General features: G+C 42.1%; 2 protein-coding genes across 2 annotated transcripts in view; one reads left to right on the top strand and one right to left on the bottom strand.

The window, feature by feature from the left end:
• The window catches only part of TIMMDC1 (translocase of inner mitochondrial membrane domain containing 1), a 113192-nt gene that overhangs the window by 62974 nt on the left and 26554 nt on the right, over nucleotides 1-23664 (bottom strand). The gene's annotated exons all lie outside the window — the stretch shown is intronic.
• CD80 (CD80 molecule) lies at nucleotides 350-23194 on the top strand. The gene is made up of 5 exons (XM_052649877.1): nucleotides 350-449; nucleotides 9920-10246; nucleotides 15482-15763; nucleotides 21794-21904; nucleotides 23106-23194. The coding sequence occupies exons 1-5, from the start codon at nucleotides 350-352 to the stop codon at nucleotides 23192-23194; spliced, it is 909 nt and encodes a 302-aa protein (XP_052505837.1).

Genomic DNA, 23664 nt, shown 5'->3' with positions numbered 1-23664 from the left:
TGCTGTGATTTAGAGGTTGCTCAGATTACAGTCCCTGACTCATTTCAGGCAGTAAACTAACAGGTTTTACAACCCATGGTGGGACAATCTCCCTTCCTGGATGACTTTTCTTTTTTCTTTTCCTTTTCAGGTTGTGAAGATAAATCCTGTCTTTTAATTTTAGGAGTCTGGATACCCAGGTACTCCAACCAGCGTCTCCTAAGTGTGTTTTGCAAACATCACAGGCGAACCCTCTGTGCGGGGGGCAACTGAATTGTCTTCGGCCCTGCCTGGCGTAAACTGTGAGGTGCCAGCTCTCACGTGGCTTGAAACTGTTTGCTTTTGTTTTTCATCCTCACCAGCAGAAGCCATGGGTCACACAAGGAAGTGGGGAACACTACCGCCCAAGCGCCCATGCCTCTGGCTCTCTCAGCTCTTGCTCCTTGCTGGTCTTTTTCACTTCTGTTCAGGTAAGCAACTTCCAGGAACTTGACTGAGTCCACCACTTGGGGGTTTGGAAGAGAAAGGACATGGTGTTCTCTGGCTGTCTCCTTCCGTCGCCCTGCAAGAGGGAAGGGACATTCAGGGTATTTCAGTCCATTTTAGGGATGAGAAAACAGGTCCAGAAAGGTTAAAGGACTTGTCCTCGATCACACAACAAGCCAGTGGCCAAGCTAGCTCAGGAACACAGACCTTAAAGGAAAGGCGGGGCCGTGTTATTTTAGCAAAACCAAAAGCCAATTCAGAAGGACAGCTTAGAGTTGTGATCTCCTCCACTAGATGCTCATTTATGTTTTGTGACACACCGAGGGCACACTGGCCTTGGGCTCTGCTTCCCAAGCTACATTTCCATGAGACAACACAGCTAACATCCTCTGCTTCTAAAACTGAACAGTGATGATCTTTCCAAGTTCAAGGGGGAAAAGAAAGTAGTGGTGACATACAATCTTTTTCAAATTAAAATTTTCTCTTAATATTTACTTTTATGCTTTAGGTACCAATGCCGTTTGTCAATGCTGGCATCTGACATTAGGTAGTATCAGATTTAGTACAAATCATATTTTGAGTTACTTTTAACTTACTACAAAGGTATTTCAAGTGCATCCTACAAAGGTTATTTTGACTTCTGGAGCCCTTTTCCAGCTCAGGTGCTGAATTTGGGGGACTGTTGGGAAGGGTGGTGCTGATTCTGCTGACAGGGTAGCTCTGACTCTTTTTTAGAAGGCAGAACAAATAAAAGATCTGCTTTTCTGCTGAGCAGCATACCACCTGGTTTCCTCAAAATAAAGAGGAGGTTTTGCCTCCTGCACAGTTTCCTAGTCTTCAAAGAACCAAATATCAAAGGATCTTGTCTTAAGCTCTGCTTGCTTAAACTGCAGCCATCACCCAGAATGACTTCGCGGGTTGGGGTGGGGGGTGGCAGGGACAGATGGGGATGGGCACAGTAGCAAAAAGATGACTACAATGCAGGTATTTATACATTTTCTGTCCTGAAATTGCTATTTTACACTTGCTGAAGCAAGAGAACCATGATTCAAGTTTTGCAATTTATGCATCAGATTTTGCATATATTTGACAGTAATATTTCCAACAGTTACAATTTTTTTTCTGGGTAGCTGAAGGCAGCATTCCCAATCTAGAGTCTTCTGGGGAGTCTAAATGAGCTTTAAAAGATTTAAAAGTAAATTTACAGGCTTCCTAGAAATGTGGTGTGTGTGCAAGCATGTGTGTGTGTGTGTGTGTGTGTGTGTGTGTGTGTGTGTGTCTGAGAGAAAGAAAGAGAGAGGTGGAGGTGGGGTGAGGAGAAAGAAAGAAACAATAAAAAAGAGAGAAAGCATAAAAAGAAAATTAAAACTAAGGCTTTAGCAATTATACCACAAAAATTAGAGGCAAATAGAAAAAAATGAACTTTGAGCTAAAGAAAGGTATTTTGGAAAGCACCTTGTTATACAGTTACAGCCAGATTTTATTGTTGTTCTACTGGGTCAACTAAGGAACCATGAGCTTCTTTTGTCTGAACACCTACTGTGTAAAAGATGAACCTTGAAAAACTGAGCCTCAGATTCCTGCTCTCAAAGACAGATTTGAGTATGTTAGCTGGAGAAGGCAAAAGTAATTAATCGCAGGCAAGTGAAAAGCAGAGAAGTGCCTGGCTCTGACTGTAAGCGCCCCGACCTGGGAAAGGTGGGCAGGCTTTATGGTGGAGGGTGGGGATCGCAGCAGCAGAACCTGGGCAGAGCCATAGCACAGAAAAATGCACAAAGATGAGGATGACTCAGCGGGTGGGGGACTCATTTTCTGGTTTAATCATTTGTGTATTCAACAAACGCTGAGCCTTTCTTATGTACAAGACACTTTTCTTGGTCCTGGGGACAAGCTGTTAGCAAAATTGACTTGGCTTTTGCCTTCATGGAATTTACAGTCATTAGCATGAAGACGAAGATGAATCAATCACTCAAATAAATGTATGACCAAGAAACACGGTGTTTCTGTGCCAGAGGGGAGGGTGGTGAGAGTGAGCTGGGTGAAGCTGGAAGGAGCAGCATGTGAGGGACATGGAGGAGCAAAGAAGTGAAGGTGGGCAGTGTTGGGGCAGCAGGGAGACAAAGACCAGACTCTACGGGCTCGAAGGCCAGGGATCTGGAAGTCATTTGGGGGACTGGAAGGCCATGGAAGGATTTTAAGCAGGGGAGTGACACAGTCTCTGCCAGGGCTGCTCACACTTTTATTATACATACCAATCACCTGGAGGACTCTTTAAAAAGCAGCTTCTAGAACAGGGGATTTTTAAAAAACTTTTATTTTATGTTGGAGTTTCAGGTGTACAGCAGAGTGAGTCAGTTATACATATACACGTGTCTATTCTTTTTCAAATCCTTTTGCCATTTAGGTTATTACAGAATATTGAGCAGAGTCCCCTGTAGCACAGGGGATGTTTAGAGCAGTGAAAATACTGGGTATGATACTGTAATGGTAGATGCATGTCATTATACAGTTGTCAAAACCCATAGGATGTACAGCACCAGGAATGATGTATAACGTAAACTGCGGACTCTGGGTGATAGTGATGTCAGTGTAACTTCACTGATTGTCACAAAGGTACCACTCTGGTGTGGGATGTTGAAAGTGGGGGAGGCTGCACCCACGGGAGCTGGGGTACATGGGTACTGTCCGTACTTTATGTTCATTTTGCTATGAACCTAAAAGTGCTGTAAAAGATAAAGGCCATATCTGTATTTCTTAAAATGCAGTTTCTGCTTAGGTGGGCTTTGGGGAGGGGCCAGCAAATCTGTATTTCTAACAATCAGCCAGGTGATATTGATGCTACTGGTCCACAGTCCTTTAGGTTTAGTAGTAAAAGATACATTATACAAAAAAAGAAAAAGACAGTGTTGCCAAAGCATGAAGAATGGCTTTCAGAGCAGTCAGTGCAATCAGGGAGGACTTTGTTCAGGGCTGGGGATTTGCACCCCCTTCTCCCCTGTGCAGGAAAGCTACACTTGCACCTGTCCCCACCCGCTGCTACCCAGGACAGGGGGACCTCTTTCCTGCACAGGGCAGCATCAGCAGGGCTCCTGTTTCACTGCTGGTTTGGTCTGCAGAGGGAGAAGCACTGGACTTGTGTGCTCCAGAAACTGGTGGTCGTCTGATATGGGTACCTTTTCCTCAGAGCTAGGGTCCTCTCAGGGAGACACAGCCCTAAGGAGAGGAGAGAGACCTTAGGTAGGAGTAGGCCAGGAATTCAGGAAAGGTGTTGGCCTGGAAGTCTATAGCCTGAGGAACACTGAGCTAGAGGGAAAGAGGGCCCCAGAGTGCCACAGTAAACAGGGCCTCTTCCCTGTCGCCACATTCTGTCTGCATGCCGCTGGCCAAGGTGTCCCCAAAGCCACGCTTCTTGCTATGACTGCTGTGGTACCAGCTGTTCAAGTCCCCGAGCATTTTGGAGAGAGACACACAAGTAAAGATCCATTTACAAAGAGCGTATAGTCTGGGTCTGTAGAGGAAAGTTGGGAGCACTGCATAAATCAGGTCACCAGTGTAAATTTGTCAGCTGCTGGACAGCAGACACCTTTAGCACCCCCTCGTGTGCCCAGCACCTAGCCCAGGACCCACACCAGCCCTGTGGATGCTGGATCACTTAATCAAATGCACTTAGAAGAGTCCCAAAAGGTCACTTCCATTGTGTTAAAGGTCACACAGACCATTAAATCTCCAGATGGTGAGATTATAGGTGATTATTATGTTTTTCTTTATTTTTCATTCTTTCCAAATTGAATGTGTGTTTCTTTTAGAGTCAGGGAAAACCTTTATTTAAAAAGCACACCACATTCCTCAGCGAGATACACAAGAGCACACGGTATCTAAGGTGCTGTGGGCACCTGATTTTTTCTCCTTTAGAAGTGTTGGTGCTGCCCTGCTGACCACTGCTGGGGTTCACCTATAAGGAAGGGGTGCTGTGGGCAGCCCTCTGTCCACACTGCCTTCCCCTTCTTTGGAGGGACCAGGGGAGACTCATGGCTTCCTAGACTGGGTTTTTATTTCTTTAAAGCTAAACATTAAAGTTTATTGTCATATCTCCCAACTGTCCCGCATGGGTTTATTGTTGTTTTTCTTGCAAAGACATAAAATTTACCATTTTGAAGTGTGTGATTCAGTGGTTTGTAGTATAATCACAAAGAAGTGAAACCATCGCCACTATAATTTTGGAAGATTTCCATCACTCTGAAATGAAACTCCAAACCCATTAGCTGTCCCTCTCCGTTCCCTCTACCCCACCTCTTGGTAGCCATTAATCTGTCTCCATGAATTTGCCTCTGAACATTTCTTTTAAATGGAGCTATATAATATGTGGCCTTTGTGTCTGGCTTCTTTCATTTAGCACAACGTTTTTAAGGTTCATCTCTGTTGCAGTAACAGTGCCTCACACCTGTTCTGGTTAAATAATATTCCATTGTATTTTGAGTTCTGAGAGGTATATTATTTGTCGAAAACTAATGTACTCTGCACTTGCTGGCAGAAAGCTCCCTCTCTTGGCGAGTTATCAGTGGGGAGCTGCTGTGATCGGGGCAGGAAGCAGGCAGAGGGGTCAGGAAAGGCAGGGGTTCTGAAGTGCACCCAGAGTGCCCTGCGGGGGGGTGGGGAGCGGTTTGCACACAGACTTGCGAGAGATGAGCAAGGTTGCCTTCCATCTCTGCCGTCCCTCCTCCTCCCCCTCACAGATGGGCAGCGGTGACAATGGGCACCATGTGCTGGTTGGGGGCGGTGACTCAGTGCAAGTGTCAGCCAGTTACCACAGTGACTCTGGCCCCATCCTGGGCGTGACTCAACGCAGGAGGCACAGGAGGTGCTGCGCCTGAGAAACAACCCCATGGGGGAAAAAAACAACTGTATAGCTTTTACGGTTCATAAAACACTTTACATTTGGGTGTCATGTGACCTGTGGTAATTACGGGAAGTAAGTTGGGGGAGATAGTATTATGACCATTTTGTATAAATTATACCTGAGGCCCAAGGAGGTTAATCAAAGGTTATGAGTCTAATACACAGCGGGTAGAATCAGATCCCATCTCCTAAGGCCTAGCCAGGCATTCAGCAAGTACTTAGGGAGCACCTGCTCTGGGCCAGGCCCTAGTTCTGCAGATATGACAACAAACAAAACAGATAAAGTCCCTGCTCCCATGGCTCCCAAAGTAGCTCCAGCTGATATGTAGCAGCTAGACAAGCTCAAGAGAGAAATAAATCAGGGCAAGTGACTCAAAAGGGGCATGAGGATGGTGCTGGTTGGGGAGAGTCAGAGAAGGCTCACCACAAGGGGACATCTTCCCTGAAGGAAGCCAGGGATGGAGCTGTGTGGAAGTCTGGGAAAGGCAACGGTCCCGATCGTGTGCCCGGTACTGGGTCAGGTTTTACCTACATTCCCTCACAGAAACCTCAACCCACCTTATCAGGTAGGTGCTGCTAGGCCGTTTGTAAGACGGCAAAGCAAGCTCAGAATCCAACATTGCAGGCAGTAATGCTGAGACCTGCTTCTCCCCTCCAGAACCACTGAAGCAGACACAACCCTTCAGAATCTTTCAACTGTTTTCTTGTAACCACGTGTACCGGAGTCCCTGAGTCTGAAAGCCAGGTCCTGGCGGGAATTGCCCAGAAGATTTTTGGTTCCTCATTTCAGTCTGGTTCTTCCTCAGCACCAGAGTCTGGTGAGGGGATCTCACATAGGAACATCGAAGAGCCCATTGATGGTTTGCTGTTGACCTTTACACAAACACCCACACTTCTCCTCAGATGGCTGGACAAAAACTCCTTAAGAACCATCATTGAAATTTTCAGTGAAGAAAACTTTCAGATCAGTTTCAGTTAAGATTTCTTTCTGCTAATGTCACCACATGTCAAAATTAGAAATCCTGGATTCTTTTTGGGTGGGAACCAACAGAGCACAGGAAGCACTCAGTTATTTAGGACCCCAGATGACTGAGTTGCTTTCTGTCATGGGGTCTGTCTGGCCCATAGCAAGACTAGTGTTCCATGTGTCTGTCATAACCCCGGAGTGAAAGAGACCAGAGGGTACCAGTGAGGGGTGAGAGGAAGGAGAAAGAGGAAAGGAAACCCTTATGGAAGACGTGCTAGGTACTAGGGGACTTTTCCACTTATACCATTTAATTTGAATTTAAGTTTTCAATCATCCTGAGAGGTTGGCATCATACCATTTTACAGATGAGAAAACAGGTTAATCAGTAAGTGGCTGAGCTGGGATTAGAACCCAAGTGAATAGGAATCCTTCTACATACCGTTTTGTTTCAGTCATATCTTTTTTTAAAAGAGAGTTTGGATTATTAAGCTATTTTATGCTCTCCTAAAATATAAAGGGACTCCTGAAAGTCCCTTGGAGTTCAAACCAGTCAATCTTAAGGGAGATCAACCCTGAGTACACTTTGGAGGGACTGATGCTAAAGCTGAAGCTCCAGTATTTTGGTCCTCTGATGTGAACAGCCCACTCACTGGAAAAGTCCCTGATGCTGGGAAAGATTAAGGGCAGAAAGAGAAGAGGGAGAAGAGCTGTCAGAGCATGAGATGGCTGGATGGCATCACTGATGCAATGGACATGAACTTGGGGAAACTTTGGGAGATGGTGAGGGACAGGGAGGCCCGGCATGTTGCAGTCCATGGGATCACTAAGAGTTGGAGATGACTGGGCAACTGAACAACAACAACAAAGTATACCTTTTCATTTATTTCCTCTTTTCAGTTATATTCCCTAAATCTGGGGCTGGCAATGTTCAGCACAATTGCTGCAAAAAGTGCCCTGGATCAATCGAAGGTACCTCACACTGCTGTGAAAATACCCGCAATCAAAAAACTCTCTTCTGAAACGCTGCAGCGGGGCCACATCCAGTCTGATGTCGGCCGGAAGGATGGCCGGGGAGGTGGAGACGGGCTGGTGTCCCGTGACTCTGCTGTTCAGGGAGAGCAGGCCTGGAAATGAGATCCCACTCCTAGTGAGATGGGGGCCTCCCCTGGGGTTCTGTGTGGCTCTGGAGGATACGGAAGGGAAGATGTCAGCACTGGGGGCCTTCAGGGCTGGCCAGTTGTGAAAGTGCTGGGGTTTTAGAGGGACTCTGCTTTTAGGTCAAGCACAGCATGGGAAAAGTTACTATGCTTTCTAAGTGAAAAAAAAAACAGAAAATATAGTCTTTCAGGGATTTTGGTGCTACTGATGAGTGCTTTCAGTTCAGTTCAGTTCAGTTCAGTCGCTCAGTCGTGTCTGACTTTGCAACCCCATGAATCGCAGCACGCCAGGCCTCCCTGTTTATCACCATCTCCCGGAGTTCACTCAGACTCACGTCCATCGAGTCCGTGATGCCATCCAGCCATCTCATCCTCTGTCGTCCCCTTCTCCTCCTGCCCCCAATCCCTCCCAGCATCAGAGTTTTTTCCAATGGTCAACTCTTCTCATGAGGTGGCCAAAGTACTGGAGTTTCAGCTTTAGCATCATTCCTTCCAAAGAAATCCCAGGGCTGAGCTCCTTCAGAATGGACTGGTTGGATCTCCTTGCAGTCCAAGGGACTCTCAAGAGTCTTCTCCAACACCACAGTTCAAAAGCATCAATTCTTCAGCGCTCGGCCTTCTTCACAGTCCAACTCTCACATCCATACATGACCACTGGAAAAACCATAGCCTTGACTAGACGGACCTTAGTCGGCAAAGTAATGTCTCTGCTTTTGAATATGCTATCTAGGTTGGTCATAACTTTTCTTCCAAGGAGTAAGCGTCTTTTAATTTCATGGCTGCAGTCACCATCTGCAGTGATTCTAGAGCCCAGAAAAATAAAATCTAACACCGTTTCCACTGTTTCCCCAGTGCTTAGGAGCTAACAAAAATATGAAGTTTGGATGCTGAAATTTCTGTGATATGCTGATGGGACATGGGCAAATGTTTTAAATAGGGACCTTCTTGCAAAGTTAGGTTGTAGGGGACCAGCTATTTGTATTGCAGATAGCCAAGGAAGATAAAGATAGGGTAGCCATATGTTTCAGTAGATAGAGAGGGCAGAAATGGTCCGGAGGTGTAACTGAGGTCTTGTCACATGGAGATGAGGACAGTCATTTCAGTCTGAAGTCATGGGTCTAGCTGGGCCTGGAAGATGGGACCAGGCTCAGAGCAGGCAGTGCTGGCTTACCTATCCTAGGAGTGGGTCTCAAATGAGGGAAACAAATAAATAAGGAGAGTGATCCAAAAAGTTCTCTGCAAAACTGGAGCAGTTTCCTTTCCTGTGCTTAGTTTTCTCATCTATAAAATAAGACGACCAAAATGAATGACCAGGGAAATTCCTTCAAAACCTCACATTCCTTAACTATGACTTCTCTGTCCCCATGGGACTGAGAAAACTGTCTCACCAGTAGCTGGCATTCATGTGCTGGGGTCTCCTAAAGTCCTTCTTCTTTTGGGACTAGTGTAACTTCTGTTTCATTGTCCATGGACAGACAAATGGGTAGAGGAAGTGTGGCATATATTAATACATACAGTGGAATATTTAGTCATTAACATCATGACTCATGAGTGAGTCAGTGAAGTCGCTCAGTCATGTCCAACTCTTTGCGACCCCATGGACTCTAGCCTACCGGCTTCTCCATCCATGGGATTTTCTAGGCAAGAGTACTGGAGTGGGTTGCCATTTCCTTCTCCAGGGGATCTTCCTGACCTGGGGATCGAACCCGGGTCTACCGCCTTGCAGGCAGACGCTTTACAGTCTGAGCCACCAGGGCATCCCATTAACATCATTGAAAGTGAAAGTGAAAGTGAAAGTGAAGTCGCTCAGTCGTGTCCGACTCTTTGCAACCCCATGGACTGTAGCCTACCGGCTCCTCCAAACATGGGATTTTCCGGGCAAAGGTACTGGAGTGGGTTGCCATTTCCTTCATCATTATCACTCCTTAAAAAGCAAAGGAATTCTGATACATGTAAAACATGGAAGAACCTTGAGGGCATTATGCCGAGTGGAATAAACCAGTCACAAAAAGACAAATACTGTATGATTCGGAATCTAAAGTAGTAAAGTTCATAGAAACATAAAGTTGAGTGGTGGTTACCAGGGGGCTGAAGGGAGGGACAAGGGGCAGCAGTTTAATGCATACAGCATGGAAAATCTGTTTCACAAAAATGTGAAGATACTGGATGCTACTGAGCTGTACATTTTAAAATGGTGAAGATGGTAAAATCTATGTTATTGTTTTAATCATGATTATTTAAATGGAGAAAAAAATGCACTAGGGACCAAAACAAACAAACAAACAAAAAATCAAACTGAACACTCTGTCCAATCCTGCTTCGACACTAAATACAACACTCTGAAAATTCTGTTACTGCCAACTCTGAATTCCTGCTTGCGCAGGTATCTTACATTTAATAGATACAAAATCTTCTTTTGTTTGCCTCTCCATAGGCATCACCCCAAAGAGCGTGACCAAAAGAGTGAAAGAAACAGTAGTGCTATCCTGTGATTACAACACGACCACTGAAGAACTGGCAAGCCTTCGGATCTACTGGCAAAAGGACAGTAAGATGGTGCTGGCCATCCTGCTCGGAAAAGTGCAGGTGTGGTCTGAATACGAGAACCGCACCATCACTGACATCAACAACAACCCCCGCATTGTGATCCTGGCTCTGCGCCTGTCAGACAGTGGCACCTACACCTGTGTTATTCAGAAGCCTGATTTGAAAGGGACTTATAAAGTGGAGCACCTGACTTCAGTGAAGTTGATGATCAGAGGTCAGTGGAACTTTCTGATTTTCAATAAGCCATCAATAGGAGTATGTCTTTGATGTCCTTAAAGACACACTCCTATTGGTTTAAGTGGAAATTTTACCAGAGGGGTCTATCTCACTTCATTTCTTAGGACTGAGTCTCTAGTTTTACAGTGAATCGTAATTTGTTTTCTCAGGATGTCCTAGAAATATTTGTTAGTTGCATTTCTTGCACTTTGACAGTCCAAGCTCATGACAGCCACCATGGAGCACTCTCATGACCTGAAGTACCTTCTGAATCATAAAGGGACACATTTGATTTGATGTAGTTGTACTTTTTTTTTTTTTTTTAAGAGAAGGAAATGGCAACCCACTCCAGTAGTCTTGCCTGGAGAATCCCATGGACAAAAGAGCCTGGCGGGCTACAGTCCATGGGGTCGCTAAGAGTCGGACACGACTGAGCGACTAACACATAACATAGCACTTGATCCAGTAATATATTCTCATAAAGTATATTGAAGGGTATAAAAGCTGCACAGGCATAAATATTTTTCAAGTAGTATTTGAATGTCTTTTACTATTATATTTACTGCATATTTGAATCTCTCATCTAACGGTCATTCCTGCAAAGTTAGATGTTAGAAAACTGTGAAAGGCAGGGTAGGAACCAGCCTTGACTTAATCACAGGTAATCCTGCTAGAGGACACTGATATGTCCTGAACCCTCATTGATAAGTGGCAGCCCTGGGCCATTCCTTCATACTTGAAACTCAAACACATTTCTTTTTCTTTCTGGGCACTTGAGCCTTTAGTGGAAACAAAACCTTTTAACAAAAGGTAGGAATTAACCTTGATAACAGTTAGCTTAAGAGGATCCTTAGTGAGTTCTTCACTGTTCTTCCCTGCTTTTGGTCTTCAGCTATATTGAATTTTTAGTTGTGTAATACCCAGATCATACCTAAAGCTTAGGAAGTAAGCCAAATTTACACAGGATTATCTTAAACTTCACTCTGTGTACTCCCTACCCATGGAGAGAACAAATATCCATGATCATGTGGTGGGATGTGAGGGGCTCTGAGAAGCCGATCTCCTCCAAAACTTAGATCTGCATGGATTCCTCCAATTCCCACTATTACAGCCTCTCCTACTAGTTTCAGCACGATTCTCCCCTCATGTATGTGTCCTCAGCTGGTAAGCCATGTCTGACTCTGCAACCCCATGGACTGTGGCCCACCAGGCTCCTCTGTCCATGGCATTTCCCAGGCAAGAATACTGGAGTGGGTTGCCATTTCCTTCAGGGATCTTCCTAACCCAGAGACTGAATCCACATCTCTTGCATTGCTGGCGGATTCTTTAAGACTGAGCCACCTGGGAAGCCCTCCCCCTCCCTCCAGGATCCCTGTTAAAGATGAAAATATGTTACCTGGGTGGAGATGTCATCACAGACATATTAGCCTGTATCAGTTAATTACGTTAGATACATAGTCGGTCCTTTAACAGAATATCCAGAGAGAAACAGACTCAGAACATGTACATTTTGACAGAAAGATAAAGAAGAAGATCCAAGAACGAGAGAAGAGGCAGAGTTTCAGGGAGGGCAGGCCTTAGTAGCAGGTTATAGTTGGAGACCAACGCAGCTAAAGGGCTAACAGGGAGAGTGCTGTTTGATGCTAACATGGCCTCAAACGGGGATGCGGTGCCAAAATCAGACAAGGGAAGACAAAAGGGGAAATACTGCTTAATTAGATCCAGAACCAATTCTGGTATTCCCAGTTGAATCAACTAGAACGGTGCTTCTCAAATGATAAGGTGCCTGTGACTTGGGGACCTTGTTCAGCAGGTCTGGCACTTCCGACAAGCTCCCTGGTGATGCCTGTACTGCTGCTAAGGATTATAGTCTGAGAAGCAAGAAATTAAGTAAATGCTCATTTGGCCAAGGTGACCAACTGTCCCAGTCTGCCAAGGACTGAGGAGTTTCACTGGACATGAGACTTCGGGTATTAATACTGGGAAAGTCTCAGGCTAACTGGGACAGGATGATTTCTCTACATTGCTGAAGGATACAATAACAGCATAGTATCATGAAGTGGGATAGCTAGTTCCTCAAAGGTGCTTCACAACCGATGAAAACCTGCAGCAAGCAGCACATTTGAGGCACTAGCTATACTAGTTAACATTCTAACTGCTGCTGCTGCTAAGTCGCTTCAGTCGTGTCCGACTCTGCGACCCCATAGATGCCAGAGCCCACCAGGCTCCCCCGTCCCTGGGATTATCCAGGCAAGAACAGTGGAGTGGGTTGCCACGTCCTTCTCCAATGCATGAAAGTGAAAAGGGAAAGTGAAGTCGCTCAGTCGTGTCTGACTCTTAGCGACCCCATGGACTGCAGCCCACCAGGCTCCTCCATCCATGGGATTTTCCAGGCAAGAGCACTGGAGTGGAGTGCCATGGCCTTCTCCCAACATATTAACTAGGTTAACAAATTTGTACCTTTCTAAAACGTATGCACCTTTTCCTTTCCTAGTAGGATATTCTTACTGTACCCATTAAGAGTGGTGAAAACTTGGGTTAACTGATTGAAACGAGATACAAAAGAGTAATTCTTCGGTGGTTCAGTCTTGCAAAACCTTTGGAGCTGCTACTCTGAACAGATCATCTTACAGAAGGAATAGAAGACAGAGCTTAGGCTGTTCTAAGTCCAGGCAGACCTTGAAAAGATGATTTTCAATACGATCCTTGGTGTTGGTGGCATTCTTGTGGTTAAATAGTTCTTAGAAAAGCAAAGTCCAGAAATGAACATGAATCATAATTTGGATATGTGTTACTTAGATTTGTTATTCCAAGTTATAACATGACATACTGATATTATAAGAAACAAAAGGAGTATTCTTGTTAGCTACCATTATAATGATTTGATCTTACAGGATTAATTAAAGGAGTAGAAAATAATGTCAACTAAAAATGGCTCAAGAAAATGTCAAACAATTTAGGAACAGGACTAATTCAAAAAAGAAAGGTGACTCTATCTGTATCTAGATCCAAGTTTTTCCTTTCCTTGGCAATTATAATCACTTGTCATAACTTCTCCTCTCCCAGTCCTGGGAGCTTTCATCTGGCAACTTGATTTACATGAAGGAACTCCTCTAAGAGAGGACACATTTAAGACTCACATTAGTCTGACTAACTTCCTGTATGTCAGTCTCTGGTCTACGTGATTTATGTAAATGATACCATTTAACTCTTACAACACTGGGAGGGAGGTATTATAATCCCCTTCTTACAATGAGCAAACTAAGACTGAAAGTGGTTAAGTAATTGGCCCAGGATTAAAGGCAAAACTGGTTTTAGAACCTGCCCTTGATGACCACGGTGCATTATACTACATCCCTCTGTGAGGCTCTGAATTCTGAAAAGAAAACTAACATATGAGATGACGTATGAGAGGGTTAGTCCTGTGTGTGTGTTCAGTTGTCTCTGACTCTTTGAGACCCCATGGACTATAGCCCATCAGGCTCCTCTGTCCACGGAATTTTCCAGGCAAGAATACTGGAGTGGGTTACCATTCCCTTCTTCAGGGAATCTTCCCAGCGCAGGGACAGAACCCACCGTCTCTTGCATCTCCTGCATTGGTGGGCAGATTATATACCACTGCATCACACACCAACGTGGGAAGTCCACGTTTGGATTGGTCCCCCACACTTATGCTAAAGAACTATAAATTCTTTAAGCCTCACAATAAGTGAGAAAGAGGTGAGTGGAGTTTTTTCCTGTTTCCTCTGTAGTCATTTCATATGCTTTGCTTTGTGTGTGTGTATATATATATATATATATATATATATTTTTTTTTTTTTTTTTTTAACTTTACAATATCGTATTGGTTTTGCCATACATCAAGATGAATCCGCCACAGGTATACACATGTTCCCCATCCTGAACCCCCCTCCCTCCTCCCTCCCCGTACCATCCCTCTGGGTCATCTCAGTGCACCAGCCCCAAGCATCCAGTATCATGCATCGAACCTGGACTGGCGATTCGTTTCATATATGATATTATACATGTTTCAATGCCATTCTCCCAAATCATCCCACCCTCGCCCTCTCCCACAGAGTCCAAAAGACTGTTCTATACATCTGTGTATATTTTAATATGTTATTAGGGGTCAAAAACACAAATGAAAGAGTGCCTCAAGTACTTTGGAGGAATATTAGGAAGGCCTCTCTGTCCTTGTTAGGTGTATCAAAACAGCAAGGGGATCAGTAAAGCACGGTGGTTGAGATGACAGGCTCAACAGTATAAAACTGGAACAGAGGTCTGTCTGATTAAAGACTACTTTTGAAAATGTAAAGGTAATGATAAACAAGCTCTAGAGTGGTGTTACTCCAGGTGTAGGAACTAGGGGGCCAGCAAAGTTCAGACCATACAGGTAGATTTACGTCAGTTATTGTCAATGCTCTGGTTCTCAACTTGGGTGGTGGGCTCCCAGGTATACAGTATAGTATGAATTAATAAATAGATACATAAAAGAGGGTCAGGTTGTATACCTCAAAAATTAGGTAGAAAGGGAAGAAAAAGAAGTAAAAGAAAGGAAGGAAAGGAAAGGAAAAGAAGGCAGACATACTTAAATCTGCTTGTTTATAACTATCTCTAATACCATGCCATTGGTATTTTTCTGAGGCTACATTTTTTTTTCAATATAATCTTATTTAATGTTTTAATAAGTCAGCAAAGTTTAAAGCTCTAAAAAAGAAAGGAAAAGAAATCAACGGAAGGGAAGGCTCTGGTATCAGAAAAACTTGAATTCAGTTCTCCCACTAATTGGTTGTGATTTCTCTAGACCTCAATTTGACTATTCATAAAATGGAAACATTGTATTAGGATAAATAATATAAAACTACTGATATTTGACCTTTTTGGATCTACAACCTACCTCCTAGGGTTGTTATAAAGACAAAATGAGATAACGTCCAGACCTAAGAAATATTAACAGCTCAATAAATGTTGTTTTTAAACTCAAGCACTATGTCAATATTTATTCACATGAATTTAGTTCTTTAATAAGTGCCCTCCTACCTCCACTCCATCAAAAGTAATGAACTGATATAATCAACTCAAACTAAAGTTAGTCTTTGGGTTATACATAACTACTAATACTTATGGGAAGTTGAAAATTATATTTTATTATTCTTATTAAAGCTATGTATTAAAAATATAATTACACACAAACATGTAATGATATGTACTTACATTCTTGTTCTTTCTTCAGCTGACTTCCCTGTCCCTACTATAAATGACCTTGGAAATCCATCTCCTAATATCAGAAGGGTAATTTGCTCAACCTCTGGAGGTTTTCCAAGGCCTGACCTCTCCTGGTTGGAAAATGGAGAAGAATTAAATGCTACCAACACAACACTGTCCCAAGATCCTGAAACCAAGCTGTACACGATTAGCAGTGAACTGGATTTCAACATGACAAGCAATCACAGCTTCTTGTGTCTTGTCAAGTATGGAGACTTAACAGTGTCACAGACCTTCTACTGGCAAGAATGTAAGTGATTGTCCTGGGGAGTTTCTGCTGTGTAGAATCTAAAAAGAAAATAACTCAGCCAGATACATTACACAATTATGCATATTGACTCTGATACTATTACTTGCAGTATTTTTTAGATGTGCAAATAAAATAATAAAGAAGTGTTAGTATGACTTATTAAGGTCACTGTACAAGGTTTGACTATAATGGTACTAATTTTATTTTCTTTAATAAACATTCTAAAATTTAGATATCCAAGTAAGTTCTGTCAAGTCAACATCTTAGGAAGTTATTATAATAATATTGTTGTTATTGAAAGCACTAAAATTTGCCCTTCTTTGAAATTGCTCTCTAGGCTTTGGCATTCCATTTTTTAAAAATTTTAATTGGAGGCTAATTACTTTACAATATTGTGGTGGTTTTTGCCAAACATTCACATGAATCAGCCATGGGTGTACATGTGTTCCCCATCCTGACCCTCATGCATCGAACCTGGACTGGTGATCTAGTTTACATATGATAATATACATGTTTCAATGCTATTCTTTCAAATCATCCCACCCTCGCCTTCTCCCACAGAGTCCAAAAGTCTGTTCTTTACATCTGTGTCTCTTTTGCTGTCTTGCATATAGGGTCATCATTACCATCTTTCTAAATTCCATATATATGTGTTAATATACTGTATTGGTGTTTTTCTTTCTGACTTATTTCACTCTGTATAATAGGCTCCAGTTTTATCCACCTCATTAGAACTTATTCAAATGCATTCTTTTTAATAGTTGAGTAATATTCCAGTGTGTATATGTACCACAGCTTTCTTATCCATTCATCTGCCAATGGACATTTAGGTTGCTTCCATGTTCTGGCTATTGTGAACAGTGCCGTGATGAACATTGCGGTACACGTGTCTCTTTCTATGCTGGTTTCCTCAGTGTATATAACCCAGCAGTGGGAATGCTGGGTCATATGGCAGTTCTATTTCCAGTTTTTTAAGGAATCTCCACACTATTCTCCATAGTGGCTGTACTAGTTTGCATTCCCACCAACAGCATAAGAGGGCTCCCTTTTCTCTACACTCTCTCCAGCATTTATTGCTTGTAGACTTTTGGATAGCAGTCATTCTGACTGGTGTGAGATGGTACTTCATTGTGGTTTTGATTTGCATTTCTCTGATAATGAGTGATGTTGAGCATCTTTTCATGTGTTTGTTAGCCATCTGCATGTCTTCTTTGGAGAAATGTCTGTTTTGTTCTTGGGCCCATTTTTTGATTGGGTCGTTTATTTTTCTGGAATTGAGCTGCAGGAGTTGCTTGTATATTTTTGAGATTAATTCTTTGTCAGTTTCTTCATTTGCTATTAATTTCTCCTATTCTGAAGGTTATCTTTTCACCTTGCTTATAGTTTCCCTCATTGTACAAAAGCTTTTAAGTTTAATTAGGTCCCATTTGTTTATTCTTGCTTTTATTTCCATTACTCTGGGAGGTGGGTCATAGAGGATCCTGCTATGATTTACATCAGAGAGTGTTTTGCCTACGTTTTCCTCTAGGAGTTTTATAGTTTCTGGTCTTACATTTAGATCTTTAATCCATTTTATTTTTGTGTATGGTGTTAGAAAGTGTTCTAGTTTCATTCTTTTACAAGTGGTTGACCAGTTTTCCCAGCACTACTTGTTAAAGAGTTTGTCTTTTCTCCATTGTATATTCTGCCTCCTTTGTCAAAGATAAGGTGTCCATAGGTGCATGGATTTATCTCTGGGCTTTCCATTTTGTTCCATTGATCTATGTTTCTCTTTGTGGCACTTTCATTTTGGGAGCCCCCTTCCCATGATGGTCCCATGATGTCAAATTATTGTCCTTTGAGGGCGAATGTGCTTTTTAAGAAATACTTGTTCATTCAGAACCAAGCCTGGCAAAGAAAGTGAATGACAAACTACTAGAGGACAATGCTTGAAAAGTGGTCATTTTTGACCAAAACCATGACCAAATATTTACCCTACATGTAGTAAACTTATAAAATTTTCTTTCCCCAAGAGGTGAAATCATATGAAAATATAAAATGGAAAAAGTAGGGCTTACATAAATGTATGCATATTAAATCCACAATGGGTTATTACAGAAGAACTCACATACTTGAAATACATTTCTAGTGTATTTGACTGATTATATGCAGCATCACCAGGCCTCTGCCCACCCCCAACCCCACTTATAACAATATGTTTTGTGGCTGCACAGTAAAAAACAATACTTGTGTATAACATATTGATATTATATATAGTATATCTTATATCTTCCGCTTATCTTTGCTTGTAGTAGAGGAGATATTTTAGATGGTCTACTAGTTTATCGTAGGTAAGATTAACTCTAGGTCTTTCCATCTTGAGTGGGTTCTTTGTTTTCCATAATGGGTAATGAGATAAAATTTGGGGCAAAAATTAGTTCAGATACAAACTAAATTTTGTTGAAACATGATACAAAATTAGTTCAGATACAAACCAAATTTTGTTGATATGATTTTATTAATAGTCCAAACTCATCTCTATCATATTTCATGTATCCTAAAAAAGCTTATAAAAATTAAATTTGAATCATAAAGATAGTTTACTAATTCATCATTCTTGTCACTCTATTGATAAATAATCAATTTTAGATCATCATGATTAAGGTAGAAGTTAATAAGTACAGCTTCAATTATATTTTGTTTTAGACATCATTTATATTTGGAATATGAATATGTATGATATTCTTAGGCAATGGTTAACAAAAATTTTCAGAAAAGGGCCAGATAGCAAATATTCTTTATAGGTCATAGTCTCTAGCAACAACTCAGTTCTGTTATAACATGAAAACAGCCATAGACAAGACATAAATGAAGGACATGGCTGTGTTCCAACAAAATTTTATTTGAAAAAATAGGTGGTAAGCCAGGTTTGGCCTACGCATGGTAGTTCATTAACTTAAAGGAAATAGAATGTAGTCCTTTAAATAAAAGGATGGATCTATAATTTAAAGATGATTTAGACTGCCCAGCTTTATCATCTTTTCTCTAATTTGTCTTTTCTCAACTCTTCCTTCATGCTGAAGATGAGCAGTATCCCTTTTCAGAATAATGAAAAATACTGGCTCTTCGTCCTCTTTGGTCTACATTCACAATGACTCATGGAGACAGGATTAACTGTTTAATCATTCCTTCTTTCAATCTTTTTTTTTTTTTTTTTTAATTCAGGCTTCATTAAGTAATTGTCACAAAGCAAGCATCTTGCTAGGTGCCAGTGTTGTCTTTATGGTCAGACAGCTTTCAATACTTCAACTGGGCTGCAAATGTCATTCAGAGTCAGAAGCAAATAAAGCATTTGTGGGGGTGTCAAGGGGTGACTGCATAAGCAAATGTAAATTAGTGTATATAGTGAAAGAAAGTGAAGTCACTAAGTCATGTCCGGACTCTTTGCGACCCCGTGGACTGTAGCCTACCAGGCTCTTCCATCCATGGGATTTTCCAGGCAAGAGTACCGGAGTGGGTTGCCATTTCCTTCTCCAGAGGATCTTCCCGACCCAGGGATTGAACCCAGGTCTCCTGCATTGTAGGCAGACGCTTTACCATCTGAGCCTCTAGGGGAGTCAAATTAGTGTATAGTTGATAGCAATTTTGAATGGATGTGAGCAAAGCTCTACTATTTAAATACCCCCTCTTAACCCCAAATTTATTAATTAAGCAGACTGGGTCTGTGGCTCTTTTAGCCTGGGCCCACCTAATTTGTTAACCCTTGATGTACTGGAACGTATGGGGGTGTGTGTGTGTGTGTGTATATAAGGGGTGAATCAGGGAAACCTACTCAGGCTGTCTTATGAGCTATACGTGCAAATGTCCTTGCACAACTATACACTTGGGATTTTGGGTCTTCCCCGTGGAGTAGTGCCAGTTTCCTAACATGCATCACGAGAGAGTGGGATTGCTGTTACTGATTCCTCCTTTCTCTTAAACACTTACCTTCTTCTAGGCTGAGTGAGGCTTGAGAATGCATGAGGAGTGACCTCTGAGAGGAAGCCTGTGAAACATCTAGACTCCCAGGATAACAGCAAGAGCTTCTTTGTTATTTTGGTTGTCATTTTGGTCTGCAGAGGCCAACCCTGGTAACCACTGGATGTCTCTATGCAATTGGGTGTTTTAGAGAAAAATACAAAAACAACTTACCCTAGTTTTCAAGTAGTGGGTGCTCTATGGTCAAATGTACATTTTATAATGATCACTGTGGCAGAATGTATAGGAATTACTAGCGCCTAGAACACCAGAGGCAAAGAGACCATAAAGGCTACTTGGTTGGAAATCAGAAAAACCTGAGCTAATTATTGCAAGAGATTTGGAGAAAAGGAATCAGTTGCAGAGATAGTCTCAGTACAGAATAGAAAGTCACTGGGAGCTACTGAGCAGTGACCACGAAGGCAAGCCTTCCCTTGGTCACTGATGGTGTTGCCATTAACTGAAATGGGAGAATGCAGGTGGTAGATACACTTTAGAAAGAATACATATGCTGAGTTCAATTTTAATAGGCTGGCATCCAACCATCTAGTTAGCAGTTGGAAATACAAATTTGGGGCTCAGAAGTGAGATCAGAAATATGATATACAGACTTAGAAATCAGCTGGTGTTTCCAACCTTGGGTGTGGCTAAGATCGCCCATGATTACCAGGGCTAGTGAGAGAATGGAACCACAGATGGAACCATGGGGACAAGCTAAAGAATAAAAAGAGGAAGAAGAGCTGATGAACAAAACTGAGTCACAACAAACAGAAATAGATGAATGTGGTGACACAGAAGTCCCAGGAGGAAAAGTGTCAATGGGACCAAATGCTGATGAGAAGTCCAATAAGCTAAAGACCAAAATTTATCCCCAAGGCGTATAATCAGAAAAATGAGAATCAAGTACTTTGTATTGTATTAATATTTATTGTAAACATTAATTTTATAATATTAATATTGTATTAATACAATATTGTAAATATTGTATTAATATTTCTAGTATTGATAAATGTTTAATATTTATTGATGAGCCACTCCAGGGAAATCAGAGGAGGATGAGCTGCTAGTATTTCTTTAGTGTCTCTGCCCTTTCTCCAGATGTTGGTGCTAAGTATTCCTTAAAGGAGTTGAAGAATAAATGGTGTAGCTGCTGCTCCTGAGTGGAATCAGGAGGACCTTTCTCCTCCCACCCACATCCTTCCTCGTGTGCCCCCTCTTCTTTCTGGTTCCCTGTGTTCTACAGATGAGAGCCAGTTTGCAGAGCTCTCCTCCAGGATGATCCTACCTACCACCAAGCGACAGCCATACTTGGTTCTTTGCTGGGTTTCTTAAGCTCTAGGCTGAATGATGAAAAATGTGTTACCTGAAAATGAATGCAAAGTGACTTCTGTAGTTTTAGGCAGCTATTGCGAGGTGTGTATGTGTATGTGTGTGTGTTAAAGAGGACACCCAAAAAGGGAGAAGGCATGACAGAGCTGGAGAAGGAAAATCTAGAAGGTACATCTAGAACACAACATCAACTATTAGTAGTAGTAATAGTAATATCAGCTATAGAAATACTTCTGTTTATTTTTCTTTTATTTATTTTTAAAAATTGCTTATTAAGCTCTGATATTTGTTTATTTGGCCACAACACACAGAATGCACGATCTTAGTTCCCTGACCAGGGATTGAACCCATACCCCCAGCATTGGAAGTGCAAAGTCTTAACCACTGGGCATCCAGGGGAGTCCCTAAAATAGCTTTTAAAGGCTCTCCTGAGAATCTTTTCTTTGTGCCAACTTAATTCAGTAAATGCAAACATTTAAATTTTCTTTTTCACATTCAATATCTATATCTGACATCTGATATTAGTTGCCATAAGTATGTGTCTGATTAGAGTTATGCAAGAAAAATGATAGAAGCTGCATTTTGGAGAGCTAACCAGGCAAAGAAGTGAAAAATGCTTTACAGTTGTGTCATTATAAGGGGCATGAAGGGTATCTGAGCAGTTGGAAACACATTAGAGCTGACACTGTTCTTTTCCCTCAACAGCAAAACCAACCCCTTCTGCTAATCAGCACCTGCCCTGGACCATTATTATCCCAGTCTCAGCATGTGGGATTTCTGTGATCATTGCAGTTATACTAGCATGCCTGACCTGCAGTAAGTAATGTTGTATTCTGGTAATGATCTCAATTCTGGACACTCAACCTCTTATCAGTACAGGTCAGCATCTCTCTGAACTTTTAAGCCTATTTCATTCTTTTTGGAGCTAATATATATAAACTTTAGTGTCTCCTTTACTTGTCTCAGCAAGTTCTGTTCATTCCCTGCACAGATATTTCTTGGATACCTACTATGTGCCTGGCACTCTACTAGGCACTGGAGTTACACAGATGAGAAATCACTGACCTCAAGCACATTCTAGCTTAGTCCGTTTATCTTCCCCCAACTCTGTATTTTCTTAGAGATACTGAGGCTTGCTAACTAAATTGATAACATTATCTGATGCAAAGTGATAGTCTAATCTTTGATTTGGAATTGGAGGAAAGGCAAGAATGACAAGGTTTAGGGGCAAGAATCATTTTCACGGAGGAGGGTAAGATACACTAATGAGATGTAGTTGAGTGATTATATCGCTACAGGTGATTTTACCAACTCTCAGTTCTTCAGAATTTATTTTTTGATGAAAGATCAGGAGTGGTTGAGGAAAGAAGAGATATTTGGCATATCTTTTTCCTATGAATCTAAATCTTTGGCCTTACACATATGCTATACTCAATCTCTGTAATTAAATGAAGAGGAACTGCTAGGCCAGTGTTAAAGCTATAGTCACCGGGAAGGAACACCAAGCTTTCTTGGAGCAGAAATTTTATACACTGAGCAAATTGGAAAATCAACATCTGCTGACTTTTCCAACTTCCAGCACACAAAAATTCAAGGCTCGAGGAAGTCACTAGAGACTCTGTTATGAACAACTTATGCCACGGGTAGGATAAAGAGGTCTGGTGGGCTCAAGGATGCTTCTAATATGTTTCCAGCCCTACCCCTCTAGTTTACAGTTTTTCATCCTTAGTACTGTTGACTTTGAGGGCTGGATAACTGTTTGTTCTGTGCGTTGCAATGTTTAGCAGCATCCCTGGCCTCCTCTCACTATATTACAATAGCACCTCTTGGCCCAGTTGTGACAACCAAAGATGTCTCAAAGCAGTGCACGTGTCCCCCAGGGGTGGTGGTGGTGGAAACCCGGGGTTGAGAACCACTGCCATAGTTCTAAGCCAGCTGAAGTTTTGCCAAAATATGTAGGTGTGATTTAAGGGAAGATTACCTATCTAGATTTTTATTGCTTGCGCTTGCCTTCAAGGAAATGCTGCAAGATGCAGACGGAGAAGGAGGAATGAGAACATGGAAATGGAAAGGTGGTCTGTCTCCATAAAGTCTGTGGAAGGATGAAACTGACCAAAACGCCTGGAGGTACCTTCTCTGCCAATGCGGAATGTGTGAGATCTTGTGGCTTGCAAACACAGGGTTTTCTTTCTCTCAGGACCAAACCTAAGATCCTTTACCAACTACCACCTTCTCAAAATCCTCATTCAGAGAACTCTCAACAGGTGGTTGGCACATCTCTCCTTTCTCCTCACATAAAATTTGCTTAGTGTAACCTTTTCCTTTGTTGTGCCATTCTGCTATCTTACAATGTTCCCCTCTTTTCAGTCAACTCAGTGTCTTTTAGTATCTGTCAAACACATGTACTATTTCTAGGGTAACTCCTTATGCTCATCATTCCGTTTCCCCTGTATCCCTCAGCACTGGGACACAGAATGGGGTAGCTCTGTACTAATTCAGTAACATCTCATTGGTCTGTCTGCCTCTTACTAAGATAGTCATCCCACTGACCCAAGCATAGTGTCATTTTCATAAAG

This window comes from Budorcas taxicolor, chromosome 1 (genome assembly GCF_023091745.1).
Source record: "Budorcas taxicolor isolate Tak-1 chromosome 1, Takin1.1, whole genome shotgun sequence".
NCBI classification, from domain to species: Eukaryota; Metazoa; Chordata; class Mammalia; order Artiodactyla; family Bovidae; genus Budorcas; species Budorcas taxicolor.
The sequence above is the reverse complement of the archived record's forward strand: the minus strand, read 5'-3'. Positions and strand labels throughout refer to the sequence as shown.

What these genes read in the sequence shown, in the direction of transcription:
- CD80 (XM_052649877.1), top strand. Translation starts at nt 350, where the DNA reads ATGGGTCACACAAGGAAGTGGGGAACACTACCGCCCAAGCGCCCATGC. An exon ending in TCTTTTTCACTTCTGTTCAG is followed by an intron (nt 450 to 9,919) that starts GTAAGCAACTTC and finishes GCCTCTCCATAG; the next exon opens with GCATCACCCCAAAGAGCGTG. An exon ending in ACTAGCATGCCTGACCTGCA is followed by an intron (nt 21,905 to 23,105) that starts GTAAGTAATGTT and finishes CTTGCCTTCAAG; the next exon opens with GAAATGCTGCAAGATGCAGA.